Raw genomic sequence first — 27,213 nt, 5'->3', positions numbered from 1 at the left:
GTGAGACAGACAAAATAAAGAAAAAGTGGGTAATGAGACATGTTAGTGGGAGGGAAGAGCACAAGCAAAGGCATGGTGTATATCAGCACAGCTTAAATATGAGACTGGAGATGCAGAGGGCAGACATAGAGCTGGGTAACAGCAGTCCTATCATTTTTATGTTATGGGGTTAGAGAAGATATGTGCATAAGCATGTGTTGGAAGATAAGGTTGAGCAGGTAGGCAGGGACATAGACAGGCTGTCAGGGTAGTCCCACAGATCCTTTTTACAAAAACAAAGTGTGTGTGTGTGTGTGTGTGTGTGTGTGTGCGGGCGCATATGCGTGCATATGTGTGTGCCAACTGGGAATGGTAGGTCAGTCCAGAGTCAAGTCATAAATGACTTTGAGAGCTTGTAAGTTTGCCAAGCAATAGATCATTGTGTTGCAAAGCACTTTACTAGACCAAGATTATAATTAGTTTTATTCTGTCAAAATCAGGCCTCTATTCAACCCACATCATTTCCAGTCAAAGCACTTAGAAACAGTGTCTTGTCTGTTCCTGATACCCACTAACAACTGAGAGATATGCATTCTATTATCACTTGACTCATTAAATCAGAACCTGTACATGCTAAGGAACTGGGTAAAGTTGCCAAGAGTAGTAATTTAATTGTCTACTGGAAGAGATTAATTATCAGAGAAGGGGTTTACTTTGCTAAGGTTTTTGGCTAAATAGTTCACTAAGGTCAAGCAGCGAAGTTCATTCAGAATCACGGGAAGAGCTGACCATACCCAATGACCATATCTGACCTTTGCTGATTTACCACACTGTCTTTCACGTACAGTAACTAACTGGAGACTTACATTCCTGCAAAAAGGAATGCGTTCCTCCTTCCATTCCTCATTCGTGCCCCACGAGGAAATGCTCAATGTCTGTAGGTGCTCTTCATTCTCACATTCCTATTATGATTTCATAACCTTCCCGAATCTGGCAGTACCAGCAAAAACATGAATATTTTATTTCAATAGTTTGTGAAAATCGTGAAGGTCCTGGTCTTCAAACTGATTGCAGGTGAGGCCACTCCACAGCACGGGAGGCTTCTCTGTTCCAGGAAAGGAGCCCCTGTTGTGCAGGGCTCCTTAGCTCTTCTGCGTTCACTACTGAAAACAGTGGCAGACTAAGAAGGCATTGCAGAGCTAGCCCCTATCCACAGTGAGCAACAGCACGGAGGTGGTGGTCTAGCTGGCTGCTTGGCAATTGGCAGGATGCTCAGGCTCTATCCTGTCCTTTGAGGACTCTCTCTGGTTTTGAAGCCTAGTGCTGTCATCCAGTTAAGAAATGTCTAATATCAGACAATTCTTTTCACTTCTCTGAACTTAGTTTCTCTATACGAAGGTCAATAAAAGATAACATAACCTATCTTGTAGAGTTAACCTAAGAATTAAATGAGATGACTTTTATAAAGATCTTTATCAGGCATAGTATTGGTATAAAATGCAATAAATGAAGGATATGCTCTGAGGCCAGAGTGCCACAATTAAATCCTAGCTCTACCATGAATGAACTGGATGACCTAAGGCAAACTGCTCAACTTTCCAATATGCTTCGATTTCCTTATCTGTCATGTGGGAAAAAAAACAACTAGATTATTTTGAGGATGTTTTCTTTGTACTGATAATAATGTCTTAAGACATATTTACAATTACTACTAGGAGTATGCCTCTGTGGTAGTTAGATGATTTTATGTCATCTAGTCATTCCTGGCTGGAGGTGGAGACAAGCCTGTCAATCGGGTCATAGCCTGATGCTATCTCTTTGGGGGTGTGGCCTCCCCCCTGCCACTTTCTCTTCATCTTCCTGTTTGCTGCCTACCCTGAGAGCTGATACAGTCCTGCCAGGTTTCCACTGACCTTGGATCCACATGACTCTGTACCCAAGAGCCTGTGATCTTCCTGCCGTCTGCATCCTTACATGTGGTTGTGCAAATCTGAAGAGATTTAGGGACTACTATTGGCGTTATGGGCCTGCGTTGGATTGGGCTAGGATGCTTTCTTGATATGAAGTTCTTTCATCTACATGTATGCGTGTCACTGGATCCGTTTCTCTAGTCAACGCTGCCTAACACTTCCTCTTCCCTCCAGTCCTTTCATTAGTACCTTTGACTCATTTGAATAACCTACAGTAAGATGTCAATACTCTCTTTTTTGGATGGTGAGACAACGTGAGCTGGGAGTTACAAATCCAAGATTTCCTTGAATCTTCAAACTAGTTTCTTGTCTTTATTTTAAACAAATTTACTATGCAGCATTTCACCAGTAGAGGACTGTTGATGAAGCAGAATGATCTGCACAGGATATATAAAAAATGTAATAATCCAGAACAGATGATAAAATCTTGATGATCAACTTGACATTACTGGCTTGGCTTATGGTCTCAACTTGTATTTGGGCCTGAAAAAAAGAAAACAATTTGCATTGCTGGACCAAACCCATGCCACAGACACGAGTCTGTGTTTAAATGCAAAGGCCCGAATAGAAGCTTATTAATGTTAATGAGAACATGCTTCAGAAGATATATGCACAGTGTAAAGGAGCAGAATGACTTTCACAAACTGAATTAAAACCATACACCTGTGTTAATCCAGGTAGACTAGGGAAACAAATTCATGGACACTGATATGTGTATAAGAAAAAGGTTTACAACCAAGAGCAACTGAATATTGAGAAAACATCCCAGCCAAGTCCAGATCAAGTTCAAGTCGATGTTAGGCCATATGTCTGATATTAATCTATAAAGTCCTCTTCAGGCTCACAAAACACATGCAATGATGCCCAAAGCCAGAAGATCACGGGCCAGTGGGTTGGAAATCTTGCGGATTCAGTGGTGTTTTAAGCATCTCAGCACTGGCAGGGGTCTCCACGTGGCTTTTCCAGTTCCCAGGGCACAGGGTCGATCAGTGTAGTGGCATGTGTCTTGTCAGTAGAACATCTCTCAGGGAGTGAGCTGAGAGAGAGTGTCTCCTGCCTTCAAGGAGGAAATACAGTGTTTCCCAGAATCCTCAGGAGAAGGCCATGGCCACACAGAGGACTCACTAGCTATATCTTGATTGACAGGCAAGACTCCACCCCTACACTCATAATCCTCAAATTGACAGCAGATTATGTAACTACCAGAACACCTTTACAGATAAGGAAATGAGGACCCTAACAAGTAAGTAAGTAACTGAATTAGATTACACAGGTAGTCACTGATAAAGTTGGGGTTTCAATCCAGGCAGTCTGGCTCTCATTTGGTGCTCTTTAAAGCATTAAATCAGCTGGCATAAAGAGAGAAGTTCTCCCATTTCTCTCCCAATAGTTTACTCTGAACCAAGTAAAATTGAAAATAAAAGTGAATATTTTACTTATCTTTTTGTATAGCATTGAAAGAATTTGAGTTTTTCCCTAATTGGGCACAATACACATCAATTTCCTACAATAAATAGTTCCTAACATGAAAAAGAATGCCTTTCTTAACCAGCAGTCAAATCAGTTGATTGTTGCCTTAGATATTTAGTGGAGTTATAACAGATATATGAGTACTACAAGAGGGTGGTTTTAACAAACAGAAACTTATTATCGGGTATCCAGGAGGTTAGGTATCTGAATGGCTGTTGTAGAAGTCCCTGTCAAACACCAATAAGAAATAATAGAATACTATGGTAACGAACAGGGGCCCTGGTGGTATCGTGGGATACATGAACTGCAGGTCAGCAGTTAGAAACCACCAGCCTCTCTGAGGGTGATGAGGCTTTCAACTGCCGTAACATAACGGAAACGCACAGGGACAGTGCTACTCTGTCTTCGAGATCGCTACGAATCAGCAGGAGTTGGAAACGACTCGATGACAGTGAGGGTTTGTTTTTTAATAGCAGTGAACACTCTGGTGCCCTGACAATGGTCCCTGAATACTAGTCTCTACTCAGAAAACCTAAGGCTTCTTGGAGGAATGGCTGGTTCTAGGACTGCAGTAGGAAAGTGTAGAAGATGGTATGGGAAATACTATTCTCAAAAGCAAGGCAACCATAAATGACAAAGGGGTCATATGAAAAGAATGTATGAATTAACATGAAAAGGTTTTCGCAGGCCAAAGATGAGATGATTTGAACACCAAATAAAATAATGACTCAAATGGAAACACTGAATATAGACAAACATCGAACTTCCTCATGAAATTTTTAAGAAAACTCCACCTACTACTCCAAGAAATAAATGACATGTGGATGACCATTGAAAGTCACTATGGCATCTCTATGAGGAGCCCTAGTGGTGTAGTGGCTATGCACTGAGCTGCGATCCACATGGTTGACAGTTCTAAACCACCACCAGCTCCGTGGGAGAAAGACTGGGCTTTTCCTTCCATCAACAGTTAGTCTGAGAAACCCAATGGGGGGTGACTTTGAATCAGCACTGGCTCTGTGGCAGTGAGATGGCGTCAACAACTAGTGGAGAAAATGGCAACTGGAGGGAGAGAATTATCATTTACCTTGTTTTCTTGGTTCAAATTGTACACCAGGCAAGTAAATAGCAATTTTACTTTAAGATGAAGCATTGAATGTGTGAATTAGAAAGTTGTCATTTTGTAACTTCTAGTTAATTGATTCTGCTAATCATGAAAACATTACATGAAAAGCTAATGGGTATTTTTAAAAAGAAGGAACGTAAAAAAAAAAAAAGAAGGAACAAACATCGGAGAGTGTAAGATATGACAAAATAATAATAATTTCCGAATTCTACCTTGCAGGCCTGGATAGGACAGAGGCTGTACACTGGTACATATGAGGGCTGGAGGTACAGGGAATCCAGGGTGGATGATACCTTCAGGACCAAGGGTGTGAGGGACGATGCTGGGAGAGTGGAGGGTGAGTGGGTTGGAAAGGGGGAACTGATTACAAGGATCCACATGTGACCTCTTCCCTGGGAGAGGGACAGCAGAGAAGGGGGGAAGGGAGACTCCGGATAGGGCAAGATATGACAAAATAACGAGGTATAAATTACCAAGGGCACATGAGGGAGGGGGGAAAAGGGAGGGAGGGGAAAAAAAAAGAGGACTTGATGCAAGGGGCTTAAGTGGAGAGCAAATGCCTTGAGAATGACTGGGGCAGGGAATGTATGGATGTGCTTTATACAATTGATGTATGTATATGTATGGATGGTGATAAGAGTTATATGAGTCCCTAATAAAATGTAAAAAAAGAAAAGAGGAGAAAAAAAGAAAATGATTAGGGCAAAGAATGTACAGATGTGCTTTATACAATTGATGTATGTATATGTATGAACTGTGATAAGAATTGTATGAGCCCCAATAAATTGTTAAAATAAAAAAAAATTTATAAATTATCAAGGGTTCATGAGGGAGGGGAAGTAGGAAGGGAGGGGAAAAATGAGGAGCTGATACCAAGGGCTTACATAAGCGAATGTTTTGAGGATGATGAGGGCAACAAATGTACAAATACACTTGACATACAATGGATGCGTATATGGATTATGATAAGAGTTGTAAGAACCCCCAATAAAATGATTAAAAAGAAGAAGGAAAAAGCCACTGTCCCCTGAATTCACTGGTCAGTCTGAGAACCATGATATGTGACACACCAGATAACGTGTGTCTCCTGCTGGGATGCAATTTGATGTGCGTGGCAGGCACACTCGGTGAGCATTCTTGTTGACCAAGGTCAGACTTCAAATCTAGCCAAGTTTACACTTCATTTCTAGTTTACAAGAAATGTAGAGAGGCGAGATAAACAATCTGGTGGAGAAAAAAACAAGACCGACGGTTGGGGGGACAAAGGGGAAGGGGGATGTGGGGGAAAGGAACTGGTGTTTACAAACCCAGGGTAAAGGGAAGGACAAGTGATCTAAAATCAGTGGCGAGGAGTTGTAATAAGAAGCCTGTTAGGGCTTGATCAAGGGCAATGTAATGAGGGGAATTACTGAAACCCAAATGAAGGCTGAGCGTAACAGTGGGACAAGAGGAGAGTAAAAATAAACAGGAAAGAACTAGGAGGCAAAAGGTATGTAGAGAGGTCTAATTACAGGCATGTACATATGTAAATATATTTATATATGATGATGGGGAAATAGATCTAGGTGATATTTATAGGCTTAGTATTAAGGTAGCAGATGGACATTGGGCCTCCACTCAAGTACTCCCTCAGTGCAGGAACACTTTGTTCTATTAAACTGGTATTCCATGATGCTCACCTCCTGACAATCGCTGAAGACCAATGGGTGCATAAGCAAAAGTGGTGAAGAAAGTTGATGGTGCCTGGCTATCAAAAGACATAGTGTCTAGGGTCTTAAAGGCTTGAAGGTAAAGAAGCGGTCATCTAGCTCAGAAGCAGCAAAGCCCACATGGAAGAAGCACATCAGACTGTGTGATCACAAGGTGTCGAAGGGATCAGGTATCAGGCATCAAAGAACAAAAGATCATATCATTGTGAATGAGGGGGAGTGCAGATTGGGGACCCAAGATTCATCTGTAGGCAACTGGGCATCCTCTTACAGAAAGGCCCCAGGGAGGAGATGAACCAGTCAGGGTGCAGTGTAGCAACAATGAAATATACAACTTTCTTCTAGTTCTTAAATGCTTTCTTCCCCGCCTTTCCCTCCCCCCGCCCCCACACACACTATCATGATGGCAATTCTACCTTACAAATCTGGCTAGACCAGAGGATGTACACTGGTACAGATAGGAACTGGAAACACAGGGAATCCAGGACAGATGACTCCTGCAGGATCAGTGGTGAGAGTGGCGCTACTGGGAGGGTGGAAGGAAGATGGGGTACAAAGAGGGAACCGATCAGAAGGATCTACATATAACCTCTTCCCTGGGGGATGGACAATAGAAAAGTGGGTGAAAGGAGAGGTCAGGCAGTGTAAGATATAACAAAAAAATTATAAATTTTCAAGGATTCATGAGGGAGGGCGGGTGAGGAGGAAAGGGGAAAAATGATGAGCTGATACCAAGGGCTCAAGAAGAAAGCAAATGTTTTGAAAATGATGAGGGCAATAAATGTACAAACGTGCTTGACATAATGGATGCATGTATGGATTGTGATGAGTTGTATGAGCCCCCAATAAAATGATTAAAAAAATTATGAAAAAAAAATTATGTTCGTTGCTACTTCATAACTGCAATTTTGCTACTGCTATCAATTGTCATCTAAGTATCTGATATGCAGGATATGTTTTCATTGTTAAAAATTGAACATAATTAAAGCATAGTGATTAATCACAAAACAATTTAATTATATATTGTCAAATATTTCTTTTTTATTTATTTTTTTATTTTAACAATTTATTGGGACTGATACAATTCTTTTCACAGTTCATACATATACATACATCAATTGTATAAAGCACATCTGTACTCTCAAATATTTCTAATTACAAATAAATGAAATTTTGTCTTGAAGCATGGTGTAGTCTTCAGCAGGGGTGAAGCATGGGTAACAGTCTTCACGCCGAGTACTCATATATGGGCGTATCTGCATGTGGTTGGACCTGCCTGGAGACAGAGGAGGGGTGTCTCCACTCTTAAGACCCTCAGAAATACATATTTTCCGATGGTGTTAGGCGACCCTGTGCAAGGGTTTGAGAATTCCCTATCCCATGAAGCAAGTAAGGCTGAGGGCTTTTGAGCAGGCACTGGCTTTCAAAGCGGGATGCCTCTGGTTACTTAGTTGAGGAAGTTGGGCTTGCTGATCCATGAAAATAGAGCTGAGTCCCTTTGGGCTGAGGTTTACTGCATTGGGGGTGCAACTGGCCACATCATTCATGAAAGAACTTTGTAACTTTGAAACAAGTCCTGTACAACATGTATCCTGAGCATTTCTCACTGGAATTGCAAATTGTTAAAATTTTTAATAAACCCTTTAATCATGATTTGTGTCTAAGTTCTGTGTAGCCATTGCAATGAATATTAGAACCCAGAGAAGCGAAAACAGAGAACATTAATTAGGATAAAACACAGTAGATTAAGCATTGCGCTGTTAGCTGCAAGGCTGGCTGTTCAAAGTCACCAGCTTTTCTGTGGGAGAAAGATAAATTTGTCTGTTCCAGCAAAGATATAGTTTTTGAAACTATAAGGAACAGTTCTACTCTGGAACAGTTCAACCCCTATAGAGTTGCTAAGTGTTGGCAGTAGGTTATAGATGAAAGAACTTAGACAATACCATGAGGAAGCATTCAGAGAAATTCAGAATGAAAAAAAAATTAAAAAAAAAAAGAAATTCAGAATGTTCTAAACTGCAACTACTAGTAAATATTCAGTGGCATATTTGAGAGAGAGGAATTAAATGCAGAATATCAACCAACTACAATGTTTACACCTTGATTTAAACAAAACAACTACAAAAAAGTAACTTTGAATTAAAGGAAAAATGTTCAATTAACTGAGTGTTGGTTAATTACCAAGGAATTAATGGGGCTATATGAAAAAATGTCAATTATCTTTAAAAATATTATTAAGAGTTAATACATATATCATACCATAGTTCAATCACGTTAAGCAGAATTTCAATTATCTTAAGAGAAGCAAATAAATATAAGTTTATAGGGGTAAAGTAACTAGATGACTGGAGTTTCCTTTAGGGACCTTTACATGCACACATATAAATTCATAACAAAGTAAGTGGAAATAGATGGAACAAATATAACAAAGTCCTGTAAACTGTTAAGCTTATGAAATAGACATATGAGAGTTCTTGATGCCATTTCTCTAGAATTTTATGTAGTTTTGAACGTCTTTTATAATTATTTTTTTAAACAATAAAGAAAAAAGGCTATCTTAAGGCACAAAACTTGAACCAAAATTGTCAGTTTATGTAAAAGTAAATGTGAAAGAAACTATTTTAAGTAGACTTAAGTAGATTTCCAGAATAAGATTTTCATGCCTAACTCCATTAGTTTGTTGGGTCTTTTGACTGCACTGTTGTACATTTATTGCTAATGAATTTCTGCACTCTTTAAAGAGAAATTACCTGTTGTCAATAATCTTTACACTGGAGGATGGAATACCCAAAACGTCACAGCTCTGCAAAAGTTCTTTCTTCCGAATGTCTCCTTGATTGTAGTAATTTCCTGAGGATAACGAATACATATTGATAAATGCCTTTAGTGGAAAAGGCATATCTGTTCACTCATACTTATTTAATCTTGTTTCATAAAAGGTTTAAGCTGAACTTGTTATGATTAAAATGTGAAAAAAAAAACATTAAGAATTTCGCCCTGCAAGGTAACCTAGAAAAATTACTGAAACCCAAATGAAGGCTGAGCATGATAGTGGGACAAGAGTAAAGTAAAAGGAAATAGAGGAAAGAACTAGGAGGCAAAGGGCATTTATAGAGGTCCAAAGACTGGAATGTACATATGTAAATATATTTATATGAGTGTAGGGAAACAGATCTATGTGCATATATTTACAGGTTTAGTACTAAGGCAGTAGATGGACATTGGGCCTCCACTCAAGCACTTACTCAATGCAAGAACACTTTGTTCTATTAAATTGGCATTCCAGGATGCACACCTTCTCGACACGATTGCTGAAGAAAATGTGTGCATAAGCAAATGTGGTGAAGAAAACTGATGGTGCCTAGCTATCAAAAGATATAGTGTCTGGGGTCTTAAAGGCTTGAAGATAAACAAGCGGCCATCTAGCTAAGAAGCATCAAAGCTCATATGGCAGAAGCAAACCAGCCTGTCTGACCACAAGGTGCAGAAGGGACCAGTTATCAGACATCAAAGAACTAAAAATCATATCAATGGGTGCCCACCTCCCTGATATGATCAATGAAGACAAACATGTGCATAAGCAAATGTGGTGAAAAAGCTGATAGTGCCCAGCCATCAAAAGATATAGCGTCTGGGGTCTAAAAGGCTCAAAGATAAACAAGTGGCCATCTAGTTCAGAAGCATCAAAGCCCACATGAAAGAAACACACCCACCTGTGTGACCATGAGCTGTTGAAGGGATCAGGTATCAAGTATCAAGGAACAAAAAATCATATCATTGAAAATGTGGGTGAGTACAGAGTGGAGACTCAAAGCCCAATGGTAGCCAACCGGATACCCCTTACTGAAGGGTTGTGGGGAGGAGATGAACCAGGCAGGGTGCAGGGTAGCAACGATAAAACATATAACTTTCCTCTACTTCTTAAATACTTCCTCCCCACCTCCCCACTGTCATGATCCCAATTCTACCTTACAAATCTGGCTAGACCAGAGGATGTACATAGGCACAGATAGCAACTGGAAACCAGGGAATCCAGGACAGATGACTCCTTCAGGACCAGTAGTGAGAGTGATGATGCCTGGAAGGTGGAGAACATGTGGAGTAGAAAGGGGGAACTGATTACAAGAATCTAAGTATAGCCTCCTCCCTGGGGGAGGGACAGTAGAGAAGGCGGGGGGAGACGCTGGACAGTGTAATATGTGACAAAATAATAATTATGAATGATGAAGGGTTCATGAGGTAGGGGGGAGTGGGGAGGGAGGGGGAAAATGAACAGCAGATATTAAGGGCTCAAGTAGAAGGCAAATGTTTTTAGAATGATGGCAATAAATGTACATATGTTCTTGACACAATGGATGTATGTATGGATTGTGATAAGAATTGTACGAGCCCCCAATAAAATGATTAAAAAAAAAAAGAATTTTGCACTGAGTGAGATCCTGTGTCAACCCAGGAACCGCAAGTCTTCTGGCAAGATGAGTGATAAGCCAGATTTATCCCAAGTGGAAAAGTTTGAAAGTCAAAACTGAAGAAATATAATATTGAAGCAAAAAAAATTCTCATCCCTTGAAGGAAGCTATCCAACAGGAGAATGTGTTCAAATATCATAAAATGGGGATGTTCTCCCAGTAGCAAATTTCAACATAGCTTGAGTGTTGTCTTAGTTTTATAGGCTTCATTTCGTATACCTTTGTGTTTTTAGGGATTTTAAGAATCTTCCGAGATCTTCTATACTCTGGCCAAGGGGCAGAGGTAGCCAATGGTCTATCATCTGTGTCTGAAAATTTCCCCTTGGAGTGTACATCTCACAGGGCTGGTGCTATCAGTGATCTGTCAATGTAAGATCTTTGTGTGTGGTTCTGACATCCCGACAAGAAAAGCCACTTTTAACCTTCTCCAAAGGGTACCTTCATTAATCAAAAATCTTCATGAAATTGCATGCTTTTCCTGCTTCTCACAATTTACTTTCATTGCTAATGTGGCAAAATAAATATAATTATTAAAAACAATACATTAGTTACTTAACAACTACGCCAGCCCAATATTTAGAATAAGGCCATTTACAACTCCCCTATATGTACATTTATATGTATCTACATATACACATATACATGGGTTAAAAAAACTATTGCTACTAGGGTTCCATTTCATATATGCATGAGTTTATTCTAAACAATATTCATTTAAATTAATTTTTGTAACCAGTGGATGACTGCAATCAACTTTTCAGTAATATATACACTTGGCTTAGTCTTCTTGGAATGTCTTTAAAAACAAAGAATACTATTTGTATCACATGGGGAAAATTTTTGAAGCCAGTGCACTGCCCCTCACTGAAAGGTCTACAGGTTGAATCTACCAATGGGTCTGCAGAAGAAAAGACCTGGTAATCTGCTCCTGTGAAGATTTCACCCTGGAAGCCCTATGGGCCAATTGTACTCTCTCCTAAAGGATTACTTGAGTTGTAATCTACTTGACACATATTGACTCTATTGTTAGCTTTGAACTAGTTTGAATCCAGATAGAAGACAGTCATTATATTGTACATAAGAAAGGAACTGGCCCTAAAAATTGTCCAAAACACCTTTAATTTGCATTGTCCTCATCACAACTGTTGGAGTTTTCTTTTAAATTGGCTAGAAACAAGTCAATTTTATGATGGATATTGTAGTATTACCTCAAATTCATACATACCACTAACTCCCACTTGACATATCTTTGGTGATAAACAGAGTCAAACATATATTAGCAATCCAATTCCTAGAATCAGAGTTGGGCATATCAATCTGTGACTATGGCTGTTAGAAACCACATAAAATTGAGGGTACTGCCCTTACTGAAGGGTTGCAGGGAGGAGACGAATCAATCAGGGCGCAGGGTAGCAACGATGAAACCTGCAACTTTTCTCTAGTTCTTAAATGTTTCCTCCCCCCACTACTATGATCCCAAGTCTACCTTACAAATCTGGCTGGACCAGAGGATGTACACTGGTACAGATAGCAACTGGAAACACAGGGAATCCAGGACAGGTGCTCCCTTTAGGACCAGTGGGGAGAGTGGCGATACCAGGAGGGTGGAGGAAGGTGGGGTAGAAAGGGGGAAGCGATTACAAGGATCTACATATAACTTCCACCCTGGGGGATGGACAGAAGAAAAGTGGGTGAAGGGAGACGTTTGACAGTGTAAGATATGACAAAATAATAATTTATGAATTATGAAGGGTTCATTGGGGGATGGGGAGGGAGAGGGAAAACGAGGAGCTGATATTAAGCGCTCAAGTAGAAAGCAAATGTTTTGAGAATGAAGAGGGCAACAAATGTACAAATGTGCTTGACACAATGGAAGTATGTATGCATTGTAATAAGAATTATACGAGCCCTCAATAAAATGATATTTTTAAAAATTGAGGTTAGGGAGCTGGTTTTATTGCTTTGTATTTGAAGAATTTAGGACGTTAGGGAACCAAAGTCTTATCTAATACCAATTTCAAAATTTCATGGTTTGCCAAGCATATAGGCAATTCAACAGAAAATATGTCTGAGGTTGTTTGGCAGCTCTTCACTCACACAGTGTAGAACAGTATCCACGAATATTAGAAAATTTACATATTAAAAAATTTTTATAATGTGAATGTTATCTCAGTGGTGCATATATATGTATAATTTTGAGCACACAGACAATAAGGCAAACCGTATTTCTACTAGGGTTCCTGTTCACATACTTAAGAGTTTATTCTAAGCAAAGTATGTTCACACATGTCTCTGTGATCAGTAGTTGGTTGCAGGCAAGTTCACTCAATAATACACTCATTTTACTCTTCTTAGGAAGCTGTTTTTATAAAAGGTCCAACCAAAGCATTGGCTTCTGAGATCTACTGAGCCAGTTAAATTCAAAGCAGAGAGGTCACTGTGGAGGGATGTGTTCTTTGGATTCCAAAAGAGTAATCTTGATGGAGTTCTTCAAAGACACAAGGCCCTCGGAAAACGAGACTGGAGAGAAGGTGGCCAGGAAAGTGGTGCTGGGAATTTTCTCCCCATCACGACAGTGCTCCTGTTCATTCTTCAAGGGTAGCAAGATCTGTCTATGAGAATTTCATTGGGGAACCTTCGCCTATTCACCTCACTAGTCTTACTATTCATCTCACTAGTCTGCTTCAGACTTTTTGTTCCCCAAAGTAAAAATAAAAAGATTAAAAAGGGCTCAATATGGGTTCCTTAAGGTTGCCCAAACAGCTGTTTTGGTGGGCAGGACTTCAAGAATGTAGAATTCCTTGGGTACAGGTCACAGATGGAAACACTACCTTCAGACATGTATAGACATAGATAAAAGATGGATTGAGAAGTAATAGCGTCACCACTTGACACTGTTGTTTAAAACAGATTTCTATGATTTTGTAGTAATATTTTATATTTACACACATATACTTGCACACACGAGGGATCTTCAAGAAGTTCCCAGAAAATGTGTATTATGAAAAAAATATGCCTGGATTTCAATTTTTTTGGTATAAGTAAACTCATGGTAGTTTATGTTATCTTACGAAGAAATAGCTTGAGGCATTAAGAAGAGTAAAACATCAGTTTGAAAGTGCCCTTATTAAGGCAACACGAATTGTGTCAAAATTGAAGCAAAAGGGGGACGGACAGCGGAGAAGTGGGTGAAGGGAGATGTCGGATGGTGTAAGATATGACAAAATAATAATACTTTATAAATTATCAAGGGTTCATGGGGGAGGGGGAAGAGGGGAGGGAAGGGAAAAAATGAGGAGTTGATTGATATCAAGGGCTCAAGTAGAAAGCAAATGTTTTGAGAATGATGATGGCAACATATGTACAAATTTGCTTGACAATTGATGTATGTATGTATGGATTGTGAGATGTATGAGCCCCTAATAAAAAAAAAATGGAAGCAAGAGCAAACATCAAGTTTATGGTGAAGCTTGGGTAGATGAATGGTGAAATCACTGATGCCTTACAAAGATTTTGTGACAATGCTTCAAACCAATCAGCACTTTACAAATGGATAACTTGTTTTAAGAAGTGTTGAGATAATAGGGTAGATGAAGTCCAAAGCAGCAGACAATCCACATCAATTTGCAAGGAAACCATTCATTTTGTTCATACCCTAATTGAAAAGGGCTGCTAATTAAGAGCAGACACAATAATCAACACCATAGACATCTCAATTAGTTCATCTTCTACAATTCTGACTGAAAAAATTAAAGTTATGCAATTTGCTACTTAATGGGTGCTTGAACTGTTTCTCCCAGACCATTTGCAGATAAGAAACAGAGCTTTCAATGGAAATTTTAAACAAGTGGTGTGTTAGTCTCAGTTGACTACAGAAACAAATCCGGAGAGATTCATATGTAAGAGAGAGTTTTATATTCAAGAGTAAGTGTATATTAAGAAAACATCCTGGCCCAGTCCATACCAAATCCACAAGTTCAATATTAGCCCCTAAGTCTGCTATTAGTTCATATGTCTGATACTAGTCCATAAATTCTTCTACAAACTCATGCAGCACATGCAATGATGCCACCATAAGCAGGCCAGTGGGTGAAAAGTCTTGTGGAAGCATCTCAATGCTGGCCTGACTCTCCAAGGCTCGAGGGCTCTGGCTGCCATCAGCATAGCTTCATGTGGCTTGTCAACAGAATGTGAAGCAGAGAGTGTTCCACCTGCAGGGAGGAAGACAGGAATTCCCAGAAGGCCATGTCCATACAGAGGCCTCATTGGTTACGACCTGTGTGTTAGTCAGGGTGCTTTAGAGAAACAAATCCACAGAAACTCATATGTATAAGAGATAGTTTTATATAAAGGGTAAGTGCACATCAAGAAAACATCCCAACCCAGTGCTGCCCAAGCCCACAAGTCCAACATTAGCCCGTATATCCAACACCATCTCACAAAACACACGCAATGATGCTGATCGCAGGAGGAAGGCCCAATCAGCGAGTGTGTAAGCATCTCAGCGCTGGCAGGAGTCTCCACACGGCTGCTCCAGCACCCAGGGCTGCATCTGGTTAACTCCATGCAGCTTCTCCTCGGGATGTCTTGCAGGAAGTGAGCCTTGCCAGCTGAAGCAGGGAACTGGCAGCTGCACCCTGATTTGACCATCATAAAGCAAGAGACCCAAGAACTAGAAAGCGAGGCTCACTGAGCCATTTATCCCATTTATCCCTTCGCCCTTCAATTAACCCCACATGTTTATCAGCCAGGTTGGCAGAATAAACTACCTCAACCTGATTGACAGGCTAGACTCCACCCCTTCACTCACGTAACTGCCACAAGTAGGATCAAGATCCTAAGGCACATGATGAAGACCTGTGAAACACAGCTTTACCCTTATGATCTTGAAGACAAAGCACAATCAAAGCAATAGCTGCCAAGAGGTGGAAGTGGTTCTATGAAAGCATATTTGTACTGGCCAAGGGTAAAGGTCATGGCAGTACTTTCTTATAATGCTCAAGGCATTTTGCATATTGATTTTCTGGAGGGCCAAAAATTTTATCTGCTTAGGAGAGAGTTCATTGGGAAAATCAGTCAAAGCTTTGGCAGAAAAATGCCTGGGAAAGTTTTTTTTTTTTTTATAGGATTTTCTTTATTTTATCTTTGGTTTTTGTTTTTGTTTTAACAATTTATTGGGGCTGATACAATTCTTTTCACAGTTCATACATATACATACATCAATTGTATAAAGCACATCTGTACAGTCTTTGCCCTAATCATTTTTTTGCCTGGGAAAGTTTTATTACAAAGTCCTCTTCCACTTCCACAGTATTCCAAGTCATTTTACTCATCAAACAAGGACAATTTTGTGTTTCAATGGAAAATCATTAGGTCCACTTTATATTCCTGATTTGGCTCCTTCTGAGTCCTATATTAAAGACAGGGCTCTGGTGGTGCAATGGGTTACATGTTGGGCTGCTTAGAAGTTCAGCAATTCAAGCCCATCAGCTGGGCCTTCTGGGAAACCCTAAGATGTTCAACTCTGTTGTGCAGTGTCACTAGGAGTCGTAACCAACTTGATGGCAGTGGGTTTGGTTTTTGGAATCTTCAATTTAAAGGGCACCCATTTTCTTCAGTTAATGTAAAACAGACTGCATTGACATGGTTAAATTCCAAAGACACCCATCCACCCCACACCCCAGTATTTTAGGGATGGACTAAATCGGGGTCCTCAAACTATGGCCTGCAGGCCACATGTTGCCTGCTGAGGACATTTATCCGGCCTGCCGGGTGTTTTTGCCCCATTCTGTTTTTTACTTCAAAATAAAATATGTGCAGTGTGCATAGGAATTTGTTCATAGTTTTTAAAACTATAGCCCGGCCCTGCAACTGGTCTGTGGGACAGTGAACTGGCCCCCTATTAAAAAAGTTAGAGGACCCCTGGACTAAATGTCTGCTTATCACCAATTAAAATTTTGTCTTGAGCTTGATGGAGTTTAAGTCAAGAAATAAAGTTTGTATTTTTGATTCTACTTATTTTTACAAGATGATTTTGACATGTCCTCATGCATATACACAAGCACACACACAAAGGAACTTAAAAATTTTATGGAAAATTTTCAATTTCAACTTCCATGAACTTTTTGAAACCCATAAATATATATACATATATATAAATAATGGGAGTATATGCTCTATTTTTTTGGGGTAACCAATAAGAAACTGTTACCAAAAAATTTTGGAGAATGCAGAAAATAATGGGATGTAGATTCCTGCGATGATTATGATGTGTCAATTTGGCTAGATCAGAATTATGAGTGGTTTGGCCGTTTATGTAGTAATTCGATCACCTATGAGCAATCAATTGAAAGAGTTTCCTCAGGGATGCAGCCTGCATTATGAGAGGGCTTCAAAACATACATTATCTTTTTTTTCATTATCTTTTAATACCATTTAAAATGATATTAAATAATGGAATATCATTTTAAATGATGTTAAATAATTCCATTATCTTTTAATATAATTTTCCATGAAAAATTGTTTTAAATTTTTGATGAAATTTTAAAAAATAAATAATTTTATTGGGGCTCATACAACTCTTATCACAATCCATACATACATCGATTGAGTAAAGCACCTTACACATTCGTTGCCCTTGTCATTCTCAAAATTTCTGATGAAATTTTTGAGGCTTCCTTGTATATAGACAATCGGGCAAAGCTATCTTTCTTTTTGCTCAATTTGGATCCTGCGTCTGGATTCGTTTGACCTCCAGTTCTTTGGACTTGGAATCTGCTGTTATACTTGTTGATCTTTAGTCTCCACACCTTGTGGGCCAGCAGAGTGCGCCTCTCTCCAATCTTTTTACCAGTTCTGATGCCAACTGTCCTCTGTTGGTATCTAAATCTCTATTGGGCTGGGAAATTTGTTACAATGGCCACATAGAGCTCACAGACGGTACTTAAAATTATGGGGTTTATTAGGGAACTAACTGGTTCACAAATGACTTGGATATAGTTCTTTCATCAGGATAGCTTCTTCTAAGCATTTTGTGGCCCCATTGGCCCAGGAATGCTTGGGTTCATGTTATGAAGCTTTTTAGCTCTACCAGTAAGTGCCCAGAGGTATCCCACTCTGCCTCTATGCCTCCTGATGGAAGGCACTCACTTATCTTTCTTGCTCTCTGGGCCAGGAAGCTCACAGCACTGTCTCCTGGTTCTGCTGTCCTTGTTGCTATTATGCCTGTTGCTGCTTTTTTGCTCTCTCTAAAAATCTCTGGTGTTATAATTTTCTGTTACCTTGGCCTAAGAGGTTCCCAATGCAGGGTCCCTGGGTCCAAAGGGTATGCCCCATTCCTGGCTCTTCTTTCTTGTTGGTCATAAAGCCTCCTTTCTGCTTCTGAGATTACTCATTTTAAGCCCATTGGTATAGTAAAACTGACCAGTTCCTTCATTAGGGTTCCAGGCATTTTATTTGCATGGTCTCAACCAATCTTTGTGTGGGAGTGGGAGTTACAAGACCATCTCTAGAAAGGCCATAGAAATTATCCACCACACTTCACTGTACAGTAACAAAAAGTTTGAAATATTGTGACAATTACCACAGTGTGTGTGCATAGGTGAATAGATTTGTTTGAAGCAGAGCAGAAAACCTTTAATTCTGTTTAAAAAACCCCAAAATAACCCACACCATGTGAAGCCAATTAAATGAGGTATGCCTGTAGAGAAAAAGAACTGGAAAGAAACACAACAAGATGGAAGAAGACATTCTTGGCAATTTTAAAAAGCAGCTTTATTGATACATAATTTTACATACCATAAAATCCACCCATTGTGTATGTACAGCTTAAGTACTTAATTTATACAGTTGTGCAATCATCATTGTAATCTAGCATTACGGGGAATTTTTGATTTCTCACTTGGTGCTTTCTGTATTTTAAGAGAAGATTTATTCTTTGAAAATTACTTTCATTGACTATTGGGTGGAGTTGAACTGGGTTACCACTAAAACTACATCTGACTCCTCACCTTAAAGAAAGGTGGTACAATGGGCTACACGTTGGGTTGCTTACCACAAGTTCAGCAATTCAAGCCCATCAGCTGGCCCTCTGTGAAACCCTTAAGGAGTTCTATTCTGTTCTGCACGAGGAGTCGTAACCAACTTGATGGCAGTGGGTTTGATTTTTGGAATCTTCAAAATAATTTAAAGGGCACCCCTTTTTCTTCAGTTAGCAATTTAAAAGAAACTGCATTGACATGGTTAAATTCCCAGGAACACCCTGCCCCACCCAGTCCTTTAGGGATGGGCTAAATGTCTGGTCATCACCAATTAAAAATTTGTCTTGAGCTTGATGGAGTTTAGGTCAAGAAATAAAGTTTGTATTTTTGATTCTATCTTCTCAATTTTCCAAGATGATTTTGACATGTCCTCAAACACACACACACAAAGGAACTTAAAAATTTCAATTCCATTTTCCCATGAATTTTTGGAAGCCCTTTTATGTATACAAATAATGGGACGACATTTTCTTTCTCTTTATATATATTTTAACCAATAAGTAAAGCATTAAGAACCGAGCATACACGATACAGTATCGAGTCTGTTCAGTGTATTGAAAATAGTAAATTGTTATTCTTGGTCCTTCTGCAAATAAAAAGCTCTCATAAATATCGAGTACGGTCTCAGCTTTTAACAAAAACGTCGGTATGGAATGCAACTAATTCTGAGGTGCGCCTCAATCCTTGACCTGCACACCAGCTCTGGTCTCCGGCCTTCGGGACCCTGATTCTCTGCCAGGTACCTACAGAAGGGACCTTATTCACTTCGCTCGCTATCCTCGAAAACCAGTAGGGTGACTTAAGCAGGCTGGCTCCCAAAACGGTTACCGACCAGCCCCTAGCGACCCCACCAGCCCCTCCTACCTGTGGTGAGGCAGAGCAGGAACATCCGGTGCCCCAGGCCGGCCAAGCCCAGCACGGTGGGAGCAAAGAACATGGCTTCGTCGTCTGGGTGCGCGATGACGAGGAGAGTTCGGCCCTTGGCTCTTAGCCGGCCTGTCTGGTCCCCGCTCTTCCTTTCCAAGGAGCTCCATGCCCAAAGAAAGCCGCCTGCCAAGACTGCAGCCGCCGAACACAAGAGGACCACTACGTCCATGCTCGTTACGTGACTGCGCCTGCGCGACAGGGGACTCTTCCCCCCCCCCCTTGGCCCGCACTCCGGCGGGAAAACGGCACCCGGACGAGTTGCGTTCCGCAGTGCCAGCCGTTCCGCCGGCCGGCGCAGGTCGCCGAGAGACCAGCTTTCTCCGGTGGCTGTTCGAGTGGTGCCACACCGAAATCTTCCGACGCTGCATTTATTGGGTTCTCTCCATTTTTCCGCAGCACTTTACGATGTTTTCTTGTTTCCGGCTCAACTTTGTAGCTGAACTGCATGCCGCCCAGTTTTCTACTCTTGTTTGACGAGTGTCTGCCGTTGAGTGAATTCCAATGGGCGACCTTATGTGAGAGTGAAAATACCTCTATGCTCACTTCCATCGAGTCAATACTGACTCCACGCGATCCTGTGGGTCAGGGTAGACCTTGCCCTGGGACTATCCGAGACCGTATTGCGCGTACATACCCTCGTCTTTCCCCCAGCCGAGCAGAAGTGGTGGTTTCAAACTGCAGACCTTGCAGGCGCAGGGCGCCAGGTCTTTTTCCCCACTGACTTCCCTAATGCTTGGCCATTGCATCACCAGAACGCCTTGCAATACAGAAGGGAACCGTTATAACCCCCCACATCTTTTAGTAAGAGTTTCCCCCTTCCTGTAAATACTAATTTCATGGAACCCATTTCTTAGAATCCAGGCCTCTCACGTAATTAATATGGCTAGGCGGACCTTTTAAAAAAAATCCGGACGAACGTATTCCCCAAGTCAGAAACACCAAGTTTGTTTGTCTTTTTAACTTTGGGGCGTGGCAGCTTTTCCAAAGGAAAATATGCTGTGGCGAGGAACTAACTAGATAGTTCACACATGGAGGAAAGGCGGGCGATCCCAGGCTCCACGAGTTATTTCAAATGAAGGAGCGACTGCGTTTCAACTAGGCCTTTCCCTGGGGTCTGGGTGCGGGGCGGCGCCGGAGACCATGGCGGGTAGGCCGGTCAGCAGGCTCCTCGCTTGGCTCCGGAGGTCGCCGCAGGCCCGACGCGCGGCGCGCGGGTCGCCAGGACCGAGGCGAGGCCTGGAGACCCTCCTTTTCCCACGGCCTGGGACGCTCGCGGTGGACGCGCGGGTCAGAGCGCTCCAAGGCAGCCGCCTGGGGCGCCCCGAGGACGGCGTCGTCCCCGCCGGTCTCCGCTCGGAGGGCCCGCCGCAGGTCCGAGGGGAGAGGTGCAGGGACCAGCGCGCCCCGACCTCGGAAGCTCGCCCGATGTGGGAGCCGCGGCGGGCCAGCGGAGGGAGTTGGTCGGCCGCCCCCCCCCCGAAGGAGGCGGGGCCGGGGCGGGGCCGGGGCGGGGCCTCCTGAGCGGCGACCGCCCGGGCGGGGGGTTGAGGGGAGGGAGAGGGCTTGAGTCAAGATGGCGGCCAAGGTGGCGGAACAGCAGCAGCGGCAGCAGCAGCGGCGGCGGCGGTGGTGGCGGCTGGAGTGAGCGGCCGGCCCGGCGGCGCCGAGCGAGCTCCCGGGGGTGAGGACGCGCGCCCAGGCCGCGTCGTGCTCCTCAGGCCGGCGGCGCGCCCCCTCGCACACCCCGTCAGCTCCGGGTGCGTAGGCCCCGGCGCCGGTAGCCGGGCCTCCGTTTCCCGGCTCGCCCAGAGGCTTCCGAGGGCTCGCCGCGCCCCCGCCCTTGGGACGGCTTCTCGGCGGGGCGAGAGGCGCCGCGGTCCCGGCCAGGTGGGGACTCGCCCCGGGCGCGCCGTCTTGGGGGGCCGGCGGGGCGCCCCGGGGAGCTAGGGCTGGGCGGGTGACGGCTTGTGGAGTTTGCAGGAAGAACCGGCTGCGTCCGGGCCGGGTGGCAGAGGGTGCCCCGTGCGTTGGCTGAGGCGCCGCCTGGAAGGCCGACTGGCAAGAGAGGAGGGCTGGGTGTCCCCGGGTGGGGCCTGGGCTTCATCCGAGGTGGCCGTGGTGGCCGTTTGGGGAGTGTGGAGGGATTTGGGAGGGTGACAGCGATGAGACGAGAGCGTGAAGAGCCGATTCGTTTACCTCTGTCATCCGCTCTGGGTCTGAGGGCGAGCGATGGGTAGTGGTGGGGATGGCAAAGATTGAGAGCTCTCTCGCTTTCACTGCTTGTTCCTGGGATCTTAAGGTGTGAAGTCAAGGAGTGCACCCCATTTGAGGCGCTGGGGGGGGGGGACTTGAGAAACTACAATTTGAGGAATCAGTGGTAAAGGAGACTGAATTCTTTGAATTATCTGCTGTAGCTGTGCACGAGTATTAGAAGCTTTACAAGGCGTGGGGATAAGCGATATTTGTTCCAAGTGTTTGCTTAGGATGGGTCCGTTTTCTGTGTTGTTGCATGCCACAGTGTAGCTTCAATGTAGGTAACCGCGGAGACCAGTGGTGTGGGTGGTTTTAATCTTTGGGATTAGTCTATTTATTTGCCCGTATCAGACTTGCTCCCCTCGTTATGTTGGAGTGTACATTCCTTTTGTGCACCCTGGTGTGGCAAAGAAGGGAAGCAGACATGGGCAGTGTGCAAAGAACAACAGGCCTGGGATTTAAAAATGCCTAAAAACATTCATTCATTTGTTTCTTCAGCATACTCTTGAAGAGACAGCTGCAGATACATGTGATTGCCTGGTCGATAATTGAAGAGTTGATGGCATTGTGTAGTTTTAAATATATATATATGCATATACATATTTTGGAAAATTTTTATGTGCCCTTTCATAAGATGATTTACTGGATGGAACTTATATTTCTCTAGACCGAGTAGCAGACCAATTTTAGAATCCTAAGCAGACATAGTAAAGGATTATGAAAGAAGTAACCACACGTTGCTAGTGCAGACAAGAGATACTGTATCTTATTTTCTCATCCTGCTAAAAGATTGAAATGTATAGGGCACAGTTGCTTTACCCTGCTTTAAACATCTGTTAATGAGAAGCAAGGTTGCTATTTATACTATATTACAGAATCTATTTGACAAGGGCTGGCAAACAAATACATGTCTATATGTAAATAGATATATTAGGAGGTAGTTACTTGCAATACCCAAATATACTTTTTTTTATAAATGGCACATTATAATTTAAGCTTCTTCGGAGAGAAAATATTAGAGGATGGGTCCTGTTGTGGAAGATGACCAGACTTTTGTGTTTCAGTTTCCTCATCTATATAACATAGGAAAACAACTGGTCTCTAGGGTTGGTTGGTGTGAGCCTAAAGGGAGCCCGTAGATGTGAATTTACTTTAAACAGTGTGAAAGGTTGTATGTCGGTAAGGTAATAACAGCTCTTGCTGCACACTCCTGTGGTTCTTTGTCTGCACATCTCTCATGGCCCTTACACTTTTATTATAGGTATTTATGTAGCTGTTTTATCTCCTCTTGAGGGCAGGGTGAGTCCATTTTTGATTTTATCTTTATATTTAGGGTACTTAAATTGTTTTTTCCTGTGTATAATACTGACACTGCAAATATTTTTGAGTGAATAAGATTCTAAGTAGAAAAATATGTTTACATTACAACTTATCAGAATGCACCTGCTATTTGATGTGACATCTATTTTTATATAGCTGTTATTCTCTTCTTGGCCTCTGGAGGAACATCTATAATATTTATATTTTTAACTGGATGTCTTATTCGATTTCCTCGTATAATACAACTTACATGTTTCGTGTGTCCTTCTAAAAAAAGATATGAATTCTGAAAATTAATTTGTAGATTTTTACAATTAATTGGGTAAATATTTGTCCCAGGATAAGGCAAGTTTACATCAGTCAAAACATTTTCTCAAAATTTATGAAATGATGACAAGTTTCTTGCCAGTTCTTTCTGTTGTAAGGAGTCTTGGTGATACTGCTGAAACAAGGTGAGCGTTTCAAACTCATTACCTGCTCCCCAGGAGAAAGACGAGGCTGTCTGCTTACGTAGTTTCATAAACCTATGGAGCCAGGTCTACCCTGTCCAATAGGGTTGCTATGATTTGGAACTGTGGTCATGGCTAGATGGTGATGGTGTGGAAGGCAAAGGTCTTTTGATGTAGGTAAATGTCAGACTTGGTTATTCAGGGTTTTTTGTTTAATCGTTTTTTTGGGGGGTTGGCACGCATATACATCTGCTTTGTATTTTGTAACATGTGTCAGTTTAGCTTTAAATTTTGTTGATCCTTGGAAATCATTGAAGCCTCACATACCTAGTTACTTCTGTCCTTTTACTTTTGGAGATTGGATTTTATTTGAATAAAATATAAAGTAAGTTGTAGAGGTTGTTCAGAATTTATTATATACTGACTCATTTGTAGATTAGAAAGCCATATAGTTAAATTCATTCACTTGTGAGGTGCTTTTTATGTTCAGAGTACATTTTTAAGTGCTTTAAAGATAGATGCCGTTGTGGAGCATATTGATTTTTGTGCAGAAATAAATTCCCGGTATTTTTTAGATTGCCTGATGTTTTGTCCTTTTTAGGTTTAAATATGCAAAAATTAAGTTTAGATAGATGTCAAAGACAACTTTTTTGTTTCTTTTCTATCAAGACTCTGGGCTCTTGGAAAACTATGAAAAGCTTCTCTAATATAGTAATAACTACTTATATATGCAGAACATCTGTTTTTATTTTGGTGTTCTGTGGTGGTGGTTTTCCGCTGGCATTTTCACTGTTCTACCATTCTTTCTACCCTAGGAACTTGTGTGGTTAAACTATTACTTGGAGAGTCTTCAGATACAGCCCCTTCCCCGTCCCCCAGTTGCTTTTGAAAATCTAAGGCTGTACAGAACTCGCTGCGTATCCCTTTGGAGTTCTTCAGTTTGCTGTGCCTGTGTGTGCTGCTGTTCATTTTACTTAGTAATGATCTCAAAACACAAATCTAAATTTAGTAAAATAAAATGCTAATGACTTAGAGTTATACAATACAGCCAGAATAAGCCTAAGAAGGCAGGAGGGAGAGACACCCTTTCATGTAGTTTTCACATGCTATCCAGAGGGACCCATCCTTGGAAAAGGATATCATGCTTGGTAGCTTAGTAGAGGGTCAGCAAAAAAGAAGACAACCCTAAGTGAGATGGATTGACATACTGGCTGCACCAATAGGCTCAAATGCAGCAATGAGGTAGGACCTGGCAGTTTCATTTTGTTGTACGTGGGGCCACTGTGTTGGAACAATTAATGACACCTAAAAACAGAATACAGAATGATATAGCTTACTTTACAAGTGGATGAGCCTTGGCTACCTGCCGTGAAAGGAACAATAGTGGTGCAGTGGGTTAAGCACCAGGCTACCAAATTCAAACCCACCAGCCACTCTTTGGGAGACAGATGAGGCTATCTGCTCCCATAAAGTCTTGGAAACCGTAAGGAACAATTTTGCCCTGTCCTACAAGGTTGCTCTGAGTCCGAATTGACTCAATGGGAATGGGTTTGGCTCTTTCTGTTTTCAGAAGTGAATTTATCTGCCTACAGTGTTTCAATTAACCAGTAGCAGAATCCAAGTTTTCTGCCTCATGTGTAGCGTTGATCCCACTACAGCATATCATCCCTGAAGTGGGTCAGGGAGATGGTTGACATTGGGTTAAAACCATTTTTATAGTGATAGTGATAGTAATACTGCTCCATATCTGTCAGTGAAATGGTGGTCACTGGAAAGGACATAGTTTGCTTACTTTTGATTCTGTTTTGAGGAATGTCTTCTTAAACTAAAACGTCTTTAAAACATTTTTAGGAAAAATTTTTAATCATTTTATTGGGGACTCGTACAGCTCTTATCCCAATCCATATATCTATCCATGTGTCAAGCATGTTTGTACATTTGTTGCCATCATCATTCTCAAAACATTTGCTTTCTGCTTGAGCCCGTGGTATCAGCTCCTCATTTTTTTTTCAAACTAAAACATCTTAAAGATTATCTGGACAAAAGTGACTTTTCACAGAATTAAGTATTACAGTGGACATTTCTTTTTAACAGTGACAGGTCAAATTATATACTGGCTGTTGCTTGCCTCACCTAATCTCAAACTTCTTTTTTAATGTACAAAGGAATTTCAATTTTCTTATATACTTGGGTATAAGCTGAGTTTTTCAGCATATTTTTAATGTAGTTTTTTTGGGTAAAATTAGGTGCCTCAGCTAATATTCGGGCCGGCTTATACTCAAGTATATAGGTACAAAAATAGCATAGATATGAACTCTATTCATAATACTATATTGAAAAGGTCCTTTAAAATATTAGTTATCTGTAGATACTGATGCCATAAAATTTATTTTAAAGAAACCTATTATTTTCGGGTTGCTTCTGACTAATGACCATAAAGGACAGACTAGAACTAGAGCCACTCTGTGGAGTACCCAAGATTGTAAATCTTTACGGAAGCCAACTGGCACATCTTCCTCAGGAGTGGATGATGGATTATGACAGCCATTTGGCGCGTCGTTAAGCACTTAACCGCTTCAACACTAGGATTCCTTATTTTAAAGGGAAAGGGTTGTTATTCTCCTTAAAAATTATAGTGAAAAATATGTGGCAAAACAGTTGCCATTTTAACATTTACAATTTATATGTTCGATTCAGATTAAGTTCATTATGTTGTACAACCCTCACCCGCGTCCGTTTCTAGATTCTCCCATTACATTGTAAAAGTCATTGCTTTCCTAACCAAAGGTGCTCTCTGATCTCTTCCCTCCTGTTCTGGTAACTAACCACTCAAAATCCTCGGTCTCTATAGTCTTGCTTATTCTAGACACATAAATGGAATCATACTAATTACTATTTTTTTGTGTGACCGACTTATTTCACTCTATATTATTATCTGTTTATTCATCTTGTAGTGTGTTCTGGAACTTCATTTCTGTTTATGACTAATATTCCATTGTATTTATATGTACGAGGTAGGGTTTTTACAAAAACCTCATGGACAATGGAATTAAAAGATAATTTCTTTGCTAGAGGGTAGACATGTATTAACCTGGGTGAAGGGGAAGACAATATACAAAAAAAAAGGGAGGTAGGTAAAAATGATGGACGCAAGGGTAGATATTGGGAAGAATGTTTTGGCTCCCTCCCCCACAGTCATAATGGATTTTTCCCCTTGACTTTTAATCTGTTAATTTATTATTTATTTATTTTAAACTTGGCACTTTTCACATAAATACTGAGATGTCAGATTTCTTAATCCATTTATCTATTAAAATTATTGTATAAAATTTTTGCCATTTTCACAGTTCAGTGATACTAAATTACATTTATCATGTTGTGTGGTCATCACCATGATCTGTATTTCCAAAGGCTTCTTTATCACCCCAAATAGAAAAAAAAATGTACAGGTGTCCAGCAATAACTGTCTCTTTTATACCTCCCTGAGCTCTTGGTAGCCACT

The 27,213-nt window shown here is 41.3% G+C and overlaps 2 protein-coding genes across 20 annotated transcripts in view; one reads left to right on the top strand and one right to left on the bottom strand.

Moving 5' to 3' along the window:
- PIGL (phosphatidylinositol glycan anchor biosynthesis class L) overlaps nucleotides 1–20,879 on the bottom strand; it is a 102,945-nt gene extending 82,066 nt beyond the window's left edge. Inside the window, exons 1-2 of one of the 3 annotated variants that reach the window (XM_075561037.1) lie at nucleotides 19,627–19,911; nucleotides 9,005–9,104 (exon numbers count right to left, since the gene is read on the bottom strand). In XM_075561037.1, the coding sequence (XP_075417152.1) occupies nucleotides 9,005–9,104; nucleotides 19,627–19,858 (332 nt within the window). In that variant the 5' untranslated portion in view covers nucleotides 19,859–19,911. Of the gene's footprint in view, nucleotides 1–9,004; nucleotides 9,105–19,626 lie in introns of all 3 variants that reach the window. The other 2 variants (XM_075561038.1, XM_075561036.1) reach the window with 2 other exon arrangements.
- Nucleotides 20,880–21,246: 367 nt separating this feature from the next.
- The window catches only part of NCOR1 (nuclear receptor corepressor 1), a 184,940-nt gene continuing 178,973 nt past the window's right edge, over nucleotides 21,247–27,213 (top strand). For 14 of the 17 annotated variants that reach the window (XM_075561029.1, XM_075561027.1, XM_075561026.1 and 11 more), the window contains exon 1: nucleotides 21,247–21,576. The gene's annotated coding sequence lies outside the window, so the exon portion shown is untranslated. Of the gene's footprint in view, nucleotides 21,577–23,203; nucleotides 23,242–27,213 lie in introns of all 17 variants that reach the window. The other 3 variants (XM_075561013.1, XM_075561014.1, XM_075561015.1) reach the window with 3 other exon arrangements.

This window comes from Tenrec ecaudatus, chromosome 10, assembly GCF_050624435.1.
Source record: "Tenrec ecaudatus isolate mTenEca1 chromosome 10, mTenEca1.hap1, whole genome shotgun sequence".
In the NCBI taxonomy this organism is placed as follows: domain Eukaryota; kingdom Metazoa; phylum Chordata; class Mammalia; order Afrosoricida; family Tenrecidae; genus Tenrec; species Tenrec ecaudatus.
This window is presented reverse-complemented; position numbering and strand designations above follow the sequence as displayed.